At 43.1% G+C, this 17,531-nt stretch overlaps 1 protein-coding gene across 1 annotated transcript in view; it reads right to left on the bottom strand.

Moving 5' to 3' along the window:
* Positions 1-17,531, bottom strand: part of LOC144938037 (plexin domain-containing protein 2-like) — a 72,406-nt gene that overhangs the window by 2,628 nt on the left and 52,247 nt on the right. Inside the window, 4 exon segments of the mRNA XM_078865727.1 lie at positions 3,418-3,563; positions 5,589-5,685; positions 9,308-9,368; positions 10,311-10,392. Coding sequence (XP_078721853.1) covers positions 3,418-3,563; positions 5,589-5,685; positions 9,308-9,368; positions 10,311-10,392 — 386 coding nt within the window.

Below are 17,531 nucleotides of genomic sequence, written 5' to 3'. Positions count from 1 at the left end.
GTGGACATGAGCAGACCACGGGGTGTCCAATGTATCTTAGTGGCTTTCAAAGATTGTCTTGCAGCTTAGGCAAAGGTCTAAAATTCTACCCTACACTTAATGCCACCTCCTCTTGAGCACTTTCACACACACCAGCAAATCCACTATACATGGTTTGCCAATAAACCAATGCAACAGTGAAGTAATTTTACTGCGAGGTAGGACTGCCAGCAGCGGATGGAGGAAATTAATTTGACAAACCTGATTGCGAATAAAACCCAGGACACACCACCACCAAATTACAGGATCACAGGTGCGAGCGACTAACAAACTTCTTCTGCGTCGTGGTGGTTTCATTTACCAGTGTAGCTCCCCCCGCCCCCCCCCCATCAAAAAACATGTGCTTAAACAACTTGTCGTCATGCAACAAAACAAGCCTTTGGGGCAAGCCAGACCAACTTTTCTGGAATTTCATGCAGCAGCACACGTGTCTTGAGCATGGAGTAGGCAAGCGGAGCACCGAATGCCATTTGAGGTTAATAATTCCATGAGGAGGTTAATAATGCCATTGTGCAGCCTACGCCGTTTGCATAAGTCACCGGGGCATGCTGCAAGCGAGAGTTCACCAAGCTGTGCGAGTTTTTTAAAATTAACATTTCAAAATTAAATCGAGGATAACATGTATTATTTCATGGGACCTCCTAAGTCAGTGCCAAAATATGAGAATAGGTTTTCCGCTTTTGTCTGGCAACAAAACAGGTGTTAAGATGATAAAACACCAAACTGAAACCTTTTACAAGGAATCATGTCTGCATGAACCACAATACTGGTGGTCAGAATGGCGTCCTCTGGTCTAACACCATTTGAGACGAGGCTCAAAAGAAAGCTGTCTCTGGTGTGGACCAATCAGTTTCAAAGACAATGCATAAATTATCAGAGTGTTTTTTGTTTGCATTTTGACCACAAGCAGTGGTTCATGCAGACGATTCCTCGTAAAAGGTTTCAGTTTGGCGTTTTAACATCTTAACACCTGTTTTGTTGCCAGATAAAAGTGGAAACCCTATTCGCATGCATTATTACTAAGAATACTAATACATACGAGGTCTAGAATAATAAGTATATTTATTATAATTATTAACACAATATATGTATACGTATACATACAATAAGATAATAAAGCCATTAAACCTAGAATATGTATTATTATTACTACCCACTATAACTCGCGGTCAGAATCAAAGCGAGAATAGATTAACATTTTATTCCTAATAACAAGAAACATATTACATATATTCAATTTTACAAAAACACTTTTTTTCCTAAGAATTAAGCAAGACATCTAGCTCGAATATCAAAGGACAGATGATCGTCAATACAGAATTGATCAAATAAAATATTGTACTCATGTGCGGGAACCAAGTGGTTGTCCTACGGATTTGACTGTTCCCAGCCACGGGAACCACGGGAAGAGTCTCCACCAGCTCTGGGCTGTAAATTGGGATTTAGCACCACCCATACACTTGCCTGAATGGATGAACCCTTTGATGTTAACGTTTTAATTATTATTGGTCTACAATTTAAAGCTCTTCCTACTCCTATTGTGAGAAGATGCTATTCAATAAAACTGTTCAAAAAGACCAGTGGCATTTCCCCTCATACCCTCCCCACTTCATCCGCCAGCTGCCCTTGCATACTATGAATTCCCCACGCTTCCCAGGTTGTGAGCGCAATTCCTAACTAAAACACCTCAGAGGGGAAAGTTACATTTGAAGTAAAGGTGTAAACACACTCGATGACTGTTGCTCTTGCCCTCATTATTAGGAGATCCCAGAAGTGTTGAATTGCCCTCCACACCTGCTGATAGTTGACAAGTAAGCCATCCACCACCTATGGGATACGACACTTCCCCCTCGCACGCCTGGGATTTTATTTCGGGTGCTCCGGTTTTCCTGGGACAAGTGCTCATTATTTATCCGATAACCACATTAATACAGTCTGCCCTCCTATAACTCGGTAGCTGTGTTCCTAAAAAACACCGCATTATGGAAAAAAAATCGCATTTGAATAAATATAATAGGCTAAAGCACAGTCCACGATAAACACGTGAGATGCGTATGCAGGCTGAACAACATCTAGAAGCATCCAGCAGCATTCCGCCGGTTTTACGGCCGAGGCAGCAGTACTCATTTCTACCTGGCACGATGTCGTTCTGTTCACTCAATCTTATTATAGCCAATTCACATTTGCGTTATAAAATGTGTTTCCATATTAATCGCGTCATCCGTACACCCGCTCAAGGGCACAATTCTGCGCGTACCTCGATCCCGGCTGCGTTCCTAGGGGAGTGGGCATTTGCTGTGTCTGCGCAACGGATGTGGAATTCTCCACCATTGGAAATTTGTTTATCCGACAGTGTGGGTACCTTTAAGTCTCGTCTTAAAACCACATCTTCCCAAGTCAGTCTATTCTACATAGTTTGTCTCTCGTGGCCTTTCCTTATTCTTACAAGGCACCTTGAGGCATGAGTGGAAGGCACCTTTCAATTAAATGACGGATGGTCAAGAATGACGACAGAGTTGCAGCCCAGGAATGGAACGCATCCACAGAGGAGACGCAACGATGACATTAGTGTGCAGCTGCTGGGTGGATTATGACATTGCAGGACCGGCTTTGGGGAGGGCTGCTTCTTCCAGCAGTGGATCGACCGTGGCCAACGGTAAGTATAAGGAATAAAAAAAATACAGCTCTTGAATGGCTCATGACCGTATTCATGCTGCCATTGTAAAGAGCCTGTGGATTCTCTCTCGACAAAATATACCACGACGTTGACTCGAAGGAATAACTGCAGAACGGATTTTTTTGTTTAAGCGCAAACACAAATACCAGTGCCAGCAAAACAGCGGCATCGCTGCAAATTGCTTAACATCAAGGGAGCCCAACAATAATTAAGATAAAAAAAGAATAGGCTTTATCCTTTCCAGCAAGAACACAGGAGATCTTGAATTAAAGCTTTCGTGACGGCAGGAATTAATATTCTTTGGGTCTTTCGGTAAAGTCACGTAGATAGGATCAACGAAAATAACAAAAAACTACGACGTTTCAATCACAACACAAGCGATTGTCATGTGTTGCAATTGAAACGTCGTAGTTTTTGGTTATTTCCTTTGAACCTGTCTACACGACTATACCAAAAGACCGAAAGAATATAAATACAGGAGATGTTAAGATGTTCAAATACCAAATATACATCTATCACAAAGCATCAAAAGTCTGCATTAACCACACAACATCTTAACACCTGCATATTCTTGTCGGAAAGGGGTCAAAGCCAATTTTTTTTCCGATCATCTTGATAGTGGCAAAAAAGGGTCCGGTATAATAATGACGACGACGACGAAGTCTGTCGTCGTCGTCACCGAGCGGCCGCGAGCAACTCACCTCAATGAGGAAGAGGCTGACGGACGAGGTGGGGTAGCGGTGCACGTAGAGGGCGAGGCCGCACGCTGCCAGCAGCAGCAGCAGCGCCAGCGAGAGGCTCGCCGCCAGCAGCACGCTGCTCATCGACGTCGCTCCGCGCACCGCCTCTGCTCGCTCGCACGGCACGCCACGGAGTCGGCGTCGATCGCAACACGCACGCGGCCACGGCTCGTTTGTCAACCGCGCTGCTGCTGGATGCTGTGCAGGCGAGCGAGCGTTACTCTGACCGTACTTCACCACTCTGGTTCAGTGTGGGATGGTGGAAGGAGGTAGGGAGTAGGTTCGGGAGCAGGATTGGCTCAGAAGTCACGTGCCGCCGATATTAACCTTCGCCGAGAATCAAACTCTGTTGGGCAAGGTTCGTCGTGCGGTAGCTCAAGAACCAGAGCCACCGAATCCACCAAAAATCCGTGCAGATTGTGGCATCTATAGTTGGTTTTTAAATGTCTATCAAATGCCCAGAGATACATCATCGGTAGCGAGCGATATCTAAAGAGGTCCTGCCAATGCCCCAATTACAACACCACCACACTGACCAGCGTGGTGAGGTATGGTTAAACAATCCCCATAAATAGACACTGGGTTGGAAGGCCTTAATCCAGCAGAGGATTGACAAAAAGGTATGTGAGATTTTATTACACTTTATTTTACCATCGGAACACACCTATTCTGGTCTCCGTGAGGGTATTCTATTTTCACGCAATTGTCATTTTGGGTTAGACAGCAAAACGTCCACCGATCCCATAGGTGGACACTCCAGAGGGTGTGAATGTGCCAAAGTAGCTTTCAGAGTGTATCTTGCAGCTCAGGCAAAGGTCTAATTATACAGTTCCCGACACTTGGTGCTTGCGCTTGCCACAAATGAACCACAATATCTCGCCGATCTCATCGAGGAGCTTAAACCATCACTTGAACTCCGGTCGTCCTCGCAGCGGCTTTTAGATGGCCATCGAACAAAGACGGTCACCGCATCGCACGCTTTAAGATGAGCCTCTGCGGCCATCTGGAACGCTTTTCCTTCCGACATTAGGAACAAACTGGAGCTATGCACTTTTGAAACTAGATTGAAAACTCATTTCTTTACGACTGCTTTTTGTGTTTAGTTTGTTGTCCTTCCCCCACACCTCTGATTAGCACGGTTGGCTACGTACAGTGCAAAAATAAGCTATACATACATACAAATGTCCATGCAGGTAAGAAAGAAATATATAAAATAATTTTGTGCGCGTTAAAGCGTATGGTTTATGAAGAGTTGCATTGCGAAATTAAACATGATTGGAAGGCCAGCTGAAACATCAAGAATAATGTTTACAATAACCACAATCAAACTCCTTAGGAACAACTTGCAAAAATATTCCACTGGATAATACTGGCATCAAGCGTGCGATCGTGTTCCAAGCAAACATTTTCCAAGGGAAAATGCCAACCATAATCCTGTCCTTAGTCCCTTCGTCCACAGGAAATCACTTGCGGTGTGTGGGGAGATAATAATAATTATGATTTGAAAATACAATCATGTGACTCAGATAATTATATTTCAAAAATTTAATTGTAAACAAAGACGATCCAATCCATTTATATCTCAGAGCTCAAGGCGAGACTAGAGTCGCAAGCTACACAAGCATACCAAAACGGCGGCAAGATGTTAACTAGGGCCCCACAGGTGGCGAAATCTTAACTACCTCGTCTGGTCTAAAGGAGGTTGTGGGTTTGATCCAAATCATGACACCTGCATATTCGGAGTTTGCATGTTGTCCCCGTGGTCACATGGCTTTTTTCTGGGTCCTCCGGTTTTTTCCTCCACATTTAGAATCAACGTGCATTTAGATAATTTGGCTGGTATAAATTTCCACGTGATAAGCCTCTTTGTTGAGCTATAATTTGTGGCCAAGTCGCTTCTGAAACGAGTAACGAAATGGCAGGTTTTGTTGACGTGACAAACCTTACTAATTGGCTGCGTCAGGCAGTGGCGGGTTTAACGATACATTTATATTTATGCGATCTAACCCAAAAAAAAATTAAACCCTCTTTCATGGATATTGGTCGCGAAAAGCCCACATGTTAAACCAAAATAAAATAAAAAAGTTACTTTAAAACGCTACCCAGTGCTCGCCAAACCTCAGGGGACTTACTCCTGCCACTCGATGTGGGCCTGGCAGCCAGCGGTGGCTTCTGTTCTTCAGAGCCTCGGCTTGCGAGCTCATCAGCAGGGCAACTCTCCGTGCTTGCCTGTGCACACAGACGATGCGTTAACCAGGTAAGAGCCCACGGCACTTTTTCAAAGGCAAAATTTAGAGCGTGCCTTCACATAACGCGCAACTGTAAAATCACATGCAACGCATAACATATATGATGCACCATTCAAATACGGCATTTGTCATGCACACCGCAGCCTTTCTGTGCAAGTGCTGTGAGAAAGTGCCTATTAAGGTCGTCATGATTTCTAAGGAAATCTGTACACATGACTAAATTATAGCTTCAGCACCAAGTGCACAGACATACAGCAGCATCAGTGAAAGCTATACTCACAACGTTTCGGGCACAACATGAGTCCATCATCAGGTGGGACAACCACAGCAAGAAACAATTGCTGTGGTTGTCCTACCTGATGACGGACGTTTGTGTTGCGCCCGAAACGTCGTGATTAAATTTATTTTATTTTATACCTACATGTACGTGACTTTACCGAAAGAACCAAAGAGTATGGATCCCTGCAGTCACGAAACTTCAAATCTAGATTATTAGTGAAAGCTCACTGAGAAGAGACTATTCAAACCTTATCATATTAAGGTTAGCCCTACTATACTAATAAAGGGGTTAGTAGGGTTTCCATATTATATTTTTTATGATATAATATTTCACAAGATGAAGGTTATCGTGATATACATTTTCCATAATTTTGTAATTGTCTTTTGCATGGGTTTACGGTTTGCTGTAGTATAGTTCTAGTATAAATTAAAATTATCCACATGCTCTCATTGCAGTTCACTCAATATAAATATTTGATAAGTCTTATTATCATTGCAACTTAAAAAAATCGATAACACTTACAATTACACAAAATATAAAATCAACTTTTACATTCATGACATCACAATTGCCATGCCATCAATTACATAAAAAGCATCAATTCAACTGACAACAGCTATTCGTGTCTAACAAAGTGTTGCTCATGCGCATTTTCGTCGGGAAATAAATATATTGGAATAATTAAATGCACGGCCCCCGAAGGTGGCCACGACGTGGCAGCACTGCGACATTTCGTACGATATGCGACGCCCGATAACTGTACCGTCCGTTGAGCAAATGATCGTTGTCGCGCGAGTTTGTCGCTCACTCTTGAATGCAACGGCCAAGCTGCCAGATCCTTGGCTGGTGACCAGCACAGATCTGGGTACCCCCCCCGCCCCCCTTTTGGAAGAGCTTGACTTGTGGGATAAAGGAAGCCAATACCGTCATCGGGGTTCCAATGGGGCGCACTATCCATAACCTCGATGTGGAAGGTGGGTTTGTGTTCATCCATGACCATCAGCCTGCCCAGTAGAGGGCGCCCTTAACATAAATGCTCAACACAAAATAACCAATAGCGTAGCAGTGGTGACGAGGAAAAGAAGACACATGGACAATACGCCTCCTTCTAATACCCGTCGCTGCACACACAAAAGTAAATGTGCGTTTTTAAACACTCATCAGGTCCACATGGTCTTCTGGGAGTGCATCGTTTCAGCAGATTTTTTTTATTATCTAATCATTCGTTTAGAGTATTTGGCTGCTATAAATTTCCACATGTTAAGACACTTCGTTGAGCTGTCATTTTGGCCAGCTCGCTTCCGAAAAAGCAGCTAAAAAAAAGTTACATTTTATTTGTATATTTTTTAGTGATTTGCTGACCTTCCTATACTTTGCACTCCCATCGTGTTTTTGTATTGTTTGTTGTTGTAACGTTCTGACCCAGTGCCCTTACTGGACATCTGTGAAAAAAATGCTTTATAGCTCATCGGATTCGTCCAGTACAAATACATTTTATGATTCCATTTCAATACAAGCCACCTCTGGGTTAGTTTTGTCATTCAGTGTCACTTGAACCAACCGCACCTTTTTCAATCAAGAACCGAAAAGCAGCGAATGATTGCGCACAATAAATATATGCTTGAATATTGCAATGGTAAATAACGAGTAAGCGGACATAAGAGGAAGCTAACTTGTGCAAACATTGCGAGTAGGCGACAAATGCAGATTATAGCAATTTACCCAAATAGACCTGAGCCACAAAATGGGGTTTAAGTGGGAGCTGACTTGAGAAAAAAACCCCACAGCCACCTCACACACACACACTACGACCTTAGTTTTGGGGTCACATACAGGGCTACGAGAAAAACTCCTACAAAATTTGTTTTAAAACACACGTTAACTGCAATTTAATAACACAGGTAGCAGAGCATGTTTCTTGAGGAGGACGAGTTAAGAATCTCGATGTAAGGAGTACTGTGCGAGGAGCCATAAATGATTAGAATTAGCATGGTTGGCCCTGTACGATGCGAAGTTCACCACACATACATACAAGTGACCGTTAAATGTCCATTGGCACCACTGGCTGAAACTGCTGATTGGCAACACACTGTTCTGCATCAGTACTTCTGATGAACAAAGAAAATGCTCTGTCCTATCCAGGAGGTCTGGCTCGGGACGATGGATCGTCACACCCAGAGGAACATTCTAAACGGCGACCCATTGATGGCTTAGCGACAACGCCTACAACCATACAAGTGGAACACGTGCATTGCTATACTCTTAGGAACATACATATCTAGTGATATGGAATGGGTCACTACGGCATGGAGGGCTGGCTGCTGGCAAAAAGGAGCTCGGCTGCCATGGCAACCCTGCCGGCCAGCAGGTGAGGGGGTAGGTGGGAGGAAGGCACGTGGAGAGAAGGTGACGGAGGGGGTACAGGGGAACCTTCTAGGAGGGTCTAGAAGGGGGGCGTAGCCAAGGGGGAGCGAGGCTGCACTGGGGGGATAAAAGGGGGACCCCGGGGAGGACTCGGGGCCGTTGTTGGAGTGGATCCCTGGAGCCCGTCAAGTCCCGTCAAGTCTTCGCCATCATCGACAACATCGTCTTACCCTCGTCTGCAGCGTTGTGGGTCAGGCAGTCTGTTGCTGCCCTGACCTTATTGTAGCATTCCCTGTGCCTGCAAAGGCTATAAATAGACAGAGTGCCTCCTGATACAGTGCATCTCGAGTCCATCACTATAGATATTTGAACACATAAGTATTATATTTATCGGTTCTTCATGTCTATGGGACCTTTTTGCCAGTATCAAAATGATGAAAACATTATTATTTGGTTCTTTCGGTTAAGTCACGTCTAAAGATAAAATAATAAATTAAATTAAATAATAGAATACGACGTTTCGATTGCAACACAAGCAATCATCATCAGGTGTGTTGCAATCGAAACGTCGTATTCTATTATTTAATTTAATTTATTATTTTATCTTTAGACGTGACTTAACCGAAAGAACCAAATAATAATTCCTGCAGTCACGAAAGTTCTAAAATTAAGATTGATGAAAACATAATAAGCTTTGCCCTTTCGGGCAATAAAGCAGGTGTTCAAATATCAAAAAACCAATTAGATACCTATTGCAAGGCATCAAAAGTCTGCATTAACCACACATACTTGTGGCAAAACATGCAAACAAACATGCTCCGATAATGTATGCATCGTCGTTGAAACTGATTGGCCTACACTATAAAAAGGGGTAAAGCCTAGTTGTATTTTTTCATTAAATAAGCTCTTCATGTTACGAGGACTTTGTTTAACAGCGCAGGTTAATTCCCCATCGTACCTCTTGCGGACAACTTCCATCGATCCATTCCTGCCGGTGGCGGTCAAATCCGCTGGAGCATCTGAAACAAAACGCGGAAAATGAGTAACTATCGAACACGGAAGCATGGGGGGGGGGGTGGGAATTACTCAAGATCTTCACATAGATGGCTGCACATTTTGCACTCTGGAGCTATTACGAGCGAAGAATTGTGAGGAGTGAAACGGGGGAGGAAAAAAAGCAGGATGAAAAACAGGTTTGCAAAGTTGAGGAATACACGGATCAAGAGACAGATGCAAGTCAGCTTTAACAGGGCACCTCGTGGCTAAGAGAGATCAAAGTCAGAATATTTATTTGTACTGCTGGAGGATTCCGATGAGCTACAAAGCTCGTTTTCACAGACGTCGAGTAGGGGCGGATCAGAGCGTTACAAGATGATGGCCAATGGGCGAGACTGGTGACAGAATGGCAGTCCAAGCAGTGGAACACACCCAAAAGGATGAGCAGCACCAGGACATGGGCAGTGCGATCAATTCAGTGCACACACCTGAGATGGATTGTGGCTTTGCAGGGCCACGACGGACGGTTTTGGAAAAGATAGAGGCCTTCAGCCAGCCGTGGGAATACCATGGGCACGTGATGATGATAAATAGTTGTTTGGATGATGAAAAAATAAGAATAGGCATTAGCCTGTCCAGCAATAAAAACAGTAAGCATTAAGATGATCAAACACCAAAGACACCTTCTGCAAGGCATCAAATACTGCATTAACCACACATACTTGTGGTGAATCACGCAAACAAAACGTGTCCTGATAATAATCTATGCATCGTCTTTGCAACGGATTTGTCTACACCAGAGACAGCCGCCTTTATCGTTTTGTCTCAGTGTTCGACCAGAGAACACCAAAAGGCGAAAGCCTATTATTTTTTTTAAGCCTATTCTTATTTTTTCATCGTCCTGATGCTGGCAAGAAAGGTCCCATATAATAAATAGGAGCCGAAATAAATAAATGAATATAAACCTCTGGATGCTTCCACACCACCCGCAGTCGAATGCGATGTGGGCAGACAGGCAGCCGTCACACGTCTTGTACTGATTGCACGCTGTCAGGATCACAAGAAAAAGAAACAGGTAGCTTCAGGGAGTGAAGAACGCCTCTTCCAAAACAGCAGGATAAATCGAGCAGCGAAATGGAAGAAGCTCAACCCCTTCACTGCTGGAAAGGCTGCACGGGGGTGGGGGGGGGGGGTGCATATGGGGGCGCAAACTGTAACACCGCAGAACACGACACGCAGCACACACACGTGTGATCTCAACGTGCCGCGCACAAAAGCGTTGTTGAGGAAATGTTGTCACGATGTTTGGGAGTGTAAAAGCTCAGTATCAGAATGTATTTATACTGGAGCAATCCGATGAGCTATGAAGCTATTTTTTTGTTTCACGGATGTCCAGTAAGGGGGCAGGTCGGAGCGTTACAAGAAGAATAGAAAACAATTATATGACTGCAAGAATACAGGAAAGGTAAAACAAATAACTTTAACAAAAATATACAAATGAAACTAAGCTACCGACACTGGAAAAAGGCCGACTTTGTTGTTTGCAGGCTGACTTCAAAAACTGCACGTTCCGCTGATAGCACACAACTGACAATGCCAGTTCTTTAAAGTGGGCACCATCAGAATGCATTCCATATTTTACGTCGAAGGGCAGGACAAATAATTTAATTAAATATACCATGGACGTCTTCGAGCAGATGTTTATAATACAGTCAAGTATTTACTGAGTGGAGACCATTTTACAGCCATGTCATGACTCATTTATATGCACATACAAACCATAACTTTAAAAGTCTGTTCTTAAAGCACGTAGTCTATCATGGGGCACAAATGACAGTTTTTCAAGTTCTTGAAGCTGAACTGGAGGGATTATGTGTGGTTTCATTTGTCCACATTTTCCAATACACATCTTCAATTGTGTAACATCTCTAAAGTATTTCCATGTTTCACGTGCACACTTAAAAATCCCTGCTTACATTTCTGAAGGGTGCACCTAATTAGCATCACCAATTAAAAGCATAAGCACCATATAGAAATCATGCGAATTATGTTCATGCGCACGCACACACAACACAACACACCATACAACAGTACCCTGTTTTTACACTCTTCAATGAAAACGTGCAACGTGCTTGTAAACCACCAAGCTGGTACTGGTTTTCATATTTTTAAAAACCCAAACAAATGCAAGATGTCTCTGGAAAGCAGGAAGGCAATGTGACTGTGGCTGGAACACCAATAATGTTTTACGAATACAGCTCGACACAAATGATATTCCAACAAACCACACTGCGTTTTAAAAATGCAATGTGGCGGCCACTTCGTTCCGGCTGTTAAGCGTCTCCAGCACAAGTGCCACGTCGTGGTTTTGGATGCCAGTGACCCCCCCCCCCCCCATGATAATTTGATAACACTAAAAATTGTTTTCTTGTTCCTGGGTAGTAAGTGTTAGTTCCTAATTGCTCATCCCTCAAAAGTACAGAAAATGGCTATTATTCCACACAAACTTTGCCTTTGTGACCAGGACAGTGAAATTTTTAAATTTACCTATTTTAATTGAGAAAACGAGCGAATTTGTCTTTTTGTTCACAAAGTCAGGAAAAAACAACATATGAATAAAAATGTATATGTATTTATACTAAAGTAATAAAAAAATTAATACAAAAGATTTAGACATCAAGGCACACTACCACAGGCGGGACTGGCCACAGCGGACCGAGTTCTCTGTGGGGAGGAACAACGTCAAGTGGGAGCCCCTGATGGACCCCTGGAAGGTGCTGATGCCACCACTGCACATCAAATTGGGCCTTATGAAACAATTTTTCAGAGCCGTAGTTAAGGAGTCAGCAGCCTTCAAGTACCTTCAAGACTTCCCTAAGCTGTCTGAGGCAAAGGTTAAAGCCGGGGTCTTCGTTGGACCACAGATAAAGAAGATCCTGGAATGCAATTAATTCCCCAAGAAGTTCACTAGTAATGAGAAAGCGGCTTGGAACAGCTTTGTCGCAGTGGTTCGTGGCTTCCTGGGTAATCACAAGGTCGAAAACTACGTGGAGCTGGTTGAGACTGGCGAAGAACTATGGCACAATGGGCTGTAGGATGTCCCTCAAAGTCCATATCCTTGATCAATTCAAGGAGGACATGGGAGCGTACTCGGAGGAGTAAGACGAGCGCTTTCACAAGGACTTTGAACGCCGCTACCAAGGACAGTATAAAGAGAACATGATGGGAGACTACAATTTGTATTACTTTAGTATAAATGTTCATTTTGATTCGTGTTGTTTTTTTCTGACGTTGTGAACGAAAAGACACAAATTCGCCCGTTTTCCCAATCCATGAAAAGCAGGAAATAAAAACAGAACCAGGACAATTGACCAAAATAAAGAGGAAAGGCCACTTTAAAGAGATGGGTTTTCAAAGCAGAATGAAATAGATCTAACGACTCCGATTGCCTGATTCCATAGCGTGGGTACCACGGTAACAAAATCCCGATCACCAAAAGAGCACAACCTAGACCTGGGAGTGCCGAGCAGTTGGAGATCAGAATATCTTAAGGGACCTTGATGGAATATCTACATGTAGTAGTTCCTGCCAGTAATGTGGGGTGAGCCTTTAAAGCCTTATAGGTTAATAGCAGTCTCGTGTAAATGTCCTCTCTGGACAGGATAGCGCGTTGCCCCATTGCATGCGTTGATTTTGCTCTGGGTGCTTCGATTACACTAGTCTACAATTCTAGATTTGAAGCTTTTGTGACTGCAAGGATACATACTCTGTTTTTTTCGGTAATGATTTGGAGAGAGCCTTGCCTGCAACCCACCAGCGTGCATAACAAAAGGCTGCGTAATCCTAGCTCGCTTATCTACTTACGCCATTTACATCACAAGGCCTCGGCTGCAGCTCCAGGTGTAGCTGCAGAGGCTGTTTTGGTAATCAACCCCCACGACCCATCCTGGCTCCTCCCCCCTCCCCTTAACCAGTATATAAGGTCGTGTCTCTTTGAGGTCTCTTCACTTGATGCGGTGATTTTGCCGTGACGGTTCCACCTGAAGACGGAGGCTTGTGTTGCCTCCAAAACGTCGTGATTTTATTTATTTGTTTTATTTTTTAACCTACGTGACTTTACCAAAAAAAACAAAGCGTATGGTGGACATTTTTTTAGACATCGTCTGCTTCAGAGATTAAATGTGCTGTTTAGTATGGATTTTGATGTGCTGAATTCACATGACAATTAAAACAACCGATTGGTTACTGTTCCCAAGATATTTAAGTTTTTACATTTTACGTCTATGTATATTGTGAAGATAGCAGCGTCACTCGTAAATTGTAAACCTAGGTATGTGTGTTTATGGTTGCTTTACATGATAACATGTCACCTGTCCTGTTCATGTAAAACTTTAAAAATCAGCAAAAGGGTTATATAAATATAATGTATTATGGAATAAAAGGCAAAAAACTAGTATGTATATACAAGTGCATATTTTTTATTTAAAGCTTTCATGACTGCAAGGGATTCATATTCTTGGTTCTTTCGGTAAAGTCACGTAGAAGCAATCATCTGATGATGTTTGCTTGTGTTGCAATCGCAGAGAAAACAGCAATACGTTGTGTATCCAGTCTGCAGACCAAGCAACAGAGCAACAACCTTCAATCACCACAAAGCTGCCACTGATGTTGGTCATAGTTTATGCACCTGAAAAGTTGTTTCATGTTGTCATAGGTTTCCTTTATATGGACTGCATGACCAACTGGAATTGATGGCAAAATATTGCCATTATGCAGCAAAACAGCTTTAAAGACTCACCTTCGATTAATCAATTAACAGTCTCCACGCATTTGGATTATGAGCGATGTTGATGGCTGCCATCATACCATCGATGTTGTTGCAGGCTACAAGATCACCTTTCATGCAGAAGAATGGGACAAGATCCTTTTGACAGTCATGGAACATGGAAACCCTAACATTACCTGCCAGAAAATTCCACTGCTTCAGTCTGGAGCCCAACAGCTCTGCCTTACTCATGGGTAGTTCCAAATCCCTGACAAGGTCTTTCAGTTCACCTTGTGTTATGAGGTGTGGTTCAGAGGAGGAGGATGATTTGAGACATTTGGGTCATGTGACCTTGATGGTTCATGACCAGAAGTTGCATCCTCTTCCTCGTCCGACTCAAGTGAGAATGATTCTGGTGCATCAGGAACCGGCAGTCCTCCGTGGGGTACTGGGCATATAGCTGATGGAATGTTTGGATAATGCAGTCCACTTTTTCTTATTTGACACACCTTTCCCAACTGGGAGGCGCCATGCAGAAGTAACAATTGCTGATATGATCTGTTGGCCCTCTCCTAATCATTGGCACTGAAAAAGGCAAAGATTTCCTTTTCCTGTTCCACCACTGGCAAAGATTTGTTGTACAAGTGTTGCAGCATATGTGTGGGGCCCCCACATCTTGTTCCGATCTCCAATTTAGCAGCCAAAATAAGGGTGATAGGCTTTCTTAACCAGTGGTTATACTGCACTTTTGTGATGCAAAAGTCACTTCACAAACATAGCAGAAGCTAAATTTTGACTTAAACTTTCATGATTGCAGGAATTAATATTCTGTGATTCTTTCGGTAAAGACACATTAATTGAACCGACCAAACGGTTTTCCTTAAAACCTTCTGCTGCTAGACCACCCAGAGTATATGGCTTACCAAACATCCATGAAGGAGGTACACCCCTTCGTCCAATCGTCTCCACCATTGGCTCACCCACCTACAAACTGCCCGATATTTGTCTGAGACCTTGTAGCCATTTACTGGTAAGACCACCTCTTCTGTTCTTAACTCAGCTCACCTGGTATCGCCAATTAAAGACATCTCACTGTAACCAGGCGATTTGTTCATCAGTTTCGATGCAGTTTCTGTAAAAAGTTCCTGTGCCCAATAGCATTACAATAATTGAAGATTTGGTCCAACAAGAACTGAATGCTGCTGTACCAGCCAGAGGTGGGACAAAGTCATTGTTATGCAAGTCCAAGTCGAGTCGCAAGTCATCAAATTCATGACTCGAGTCTGACTCGAGTCCAAGTCACATGACTCGAGTCCACACCTCTGGTACCAGCCGTGATGAGACACTGCCTTACCAATACATACTTCACTTGGAATGGAACAGTCGACAAACAAATTGAAGGCACCCCAATGGGTTCTCCCTTATCTCCAGTTGTGGCCAACGTTTTCATGAAAAATTTTGAGACGGACGTCATCCACTCTACGCCCGTCTTTGTGGAAGAGGTACATGGATGACACGTTTGTCAACTGGCCACATGGCCATCCAGCTCTGGAACAATTCTTCAACCACATCAATTCCATACACCCAGCAATAAAATTCACCATGGAGGTGGAAAAGGATGGCATGCTACCCTTCTTGGATGTCTGAATCAAAAATATATCAGATGGCTCATTGAGCCACTCTGTCTACAGGAAAGTGACCCATACTGATGCCTACCTAAAACCGGATTCGCACCACCATCCATCCCAGAAGAATTCCCTCATCAAAACGCTACACCATAGAGCTCAATGTACCTCTGACCATGAACACCTGATCAGTGAACTCAAAACACATACACCTCCGCAAAAACATCATCCCAACCGCGAGGAAGGAGCCATCTGAAGATCCAATCAAAACCATCACCTCACCTTACATAGCAGGGATAACCAATTTTTTTTACAAAATCTTGAACAAACACAAGATCCAGGTCCGATTTAACAGTGCATAAAATGTGACTGGATCCCATCTGTGAAGGACAAAATTCCTGATAAGCAATATCCCGGCGTCTACAAACTAAGCTGTATCTGTGGCAGCAGTTACATTGGGGAAACCAAACGACATGTCTCAGACCGTGCTCGTGAACATAAGGCAGATCTGAAACATGGCAGGACCAATACTCCTGCCGTAGCTGATCATTACTTTAATGCGGCTGGCTCACGTGAAATTGCTTTCTCCAAGACGATGATACTTTGCAAGCCGACTGGCTATCAACAAAGATTAGTTCACAAAGCCATCCATATATACCGACACAGACACAATTTCAACCGAGATGACGGTTTTAAACTCAGCAATCATTGGAAAGATGTCATCAACCACTTTGGGTCATGACTTGATTTGTGTTTTCTTGTCCACCTCCACTGTCAGCAGTGTGGGTGTGTGGAGCGAGGTGCAAAGATTTGATTGGTGTAGACCGACTGCAGGTTACGGAGACCTCTCCTACATTAACATTAGCTGCCCCGCCCATCTCTAAACCTTTATAAACAGCCTGCCTCACCAGCTTTCCCCCTCCTGATGACGATTGCTTGTGTTGCGATCGAAACGTTGTGATATTGTTATTATTTTGATTATTTTTTCTATCTACGTGGCTTTACCAAAAGACCCAAAGAATATGAATTCCTGCAGTCACGAAAGCTTTAGTCTTTATTATCTGTTATTTTTATTTTATTTTTCTATCAACGTGACTTCACCGAAAGAACCAAGAATATAAAAATAATAAAGGCACTTTCTTTAAATTTGTATTATTTTATTGTTATTATTTTTTCGATCTTCGCGACTTTACCGAAAGAACCCTAGAATAGCGGAAGTTATCTGCTTTGTTCACACAAGTACGAGGCATCTCTGCTCACTCTGGCTAAACAGAAATGCGTCCCTTTGTTAAATCAAACTGACAAATAAGAGCGCACGACACTGTATGATTTCTAGAGCTCATATAAATGGCAATTTGTTCAGCAAAGGGATGTAAGCCTAGGTAGAATTGCATCATCCATGACGTATAGGAATAACAGGATGCAATTCATGTCATGTATGATGCAACACCAGGTTCAGATTGCATCATTCATCGTTTTGCTCAAAAAGCAAGAACTGCCCAAACCCAGACATAGATCCAGTCAAAGATGTATTTTAGTCATTTCTGGTTTAAATTGAGATCCCTTCCCTTTATAACTCACTTATCCTCCACCATTCCCAAGTCACGGGTCGTATATACTGACCCAGTAGCATAGCTTGAAAACTAGAGCCAATCAACAATTTTAAGCATCATTTTCATTCTCAGTGACCCAGAATTAGCAAAGTTGGACTACATTGATTTCGCTAAGCATTTTAGCTGTAGACCAGTGCTACCGCCCACGTTCATTAAATGGGCTGCAGTGGCATCAGTTATGCT

This window comes from Lampetra fluviatilis, chromosome 21, assembly GCF_964198595.1.
Source record: "Lampetra fluviatilis chromosome 21, kcLamFluv1.1, whole genome shotgun sequence".
NCBI classification, from domain to species: Eukaryota; Metazoa; Chordata; class Hyperoartia; order Petromyzontiformes; family Petromyzontidae; genus Lampetra; species Lampetra fluviatilis.
The sequence above is the reverse complement of the archived record's forward strand: the minus strand, read 5'-3'. Positions and strand labels throughout refer to the sequence as shown.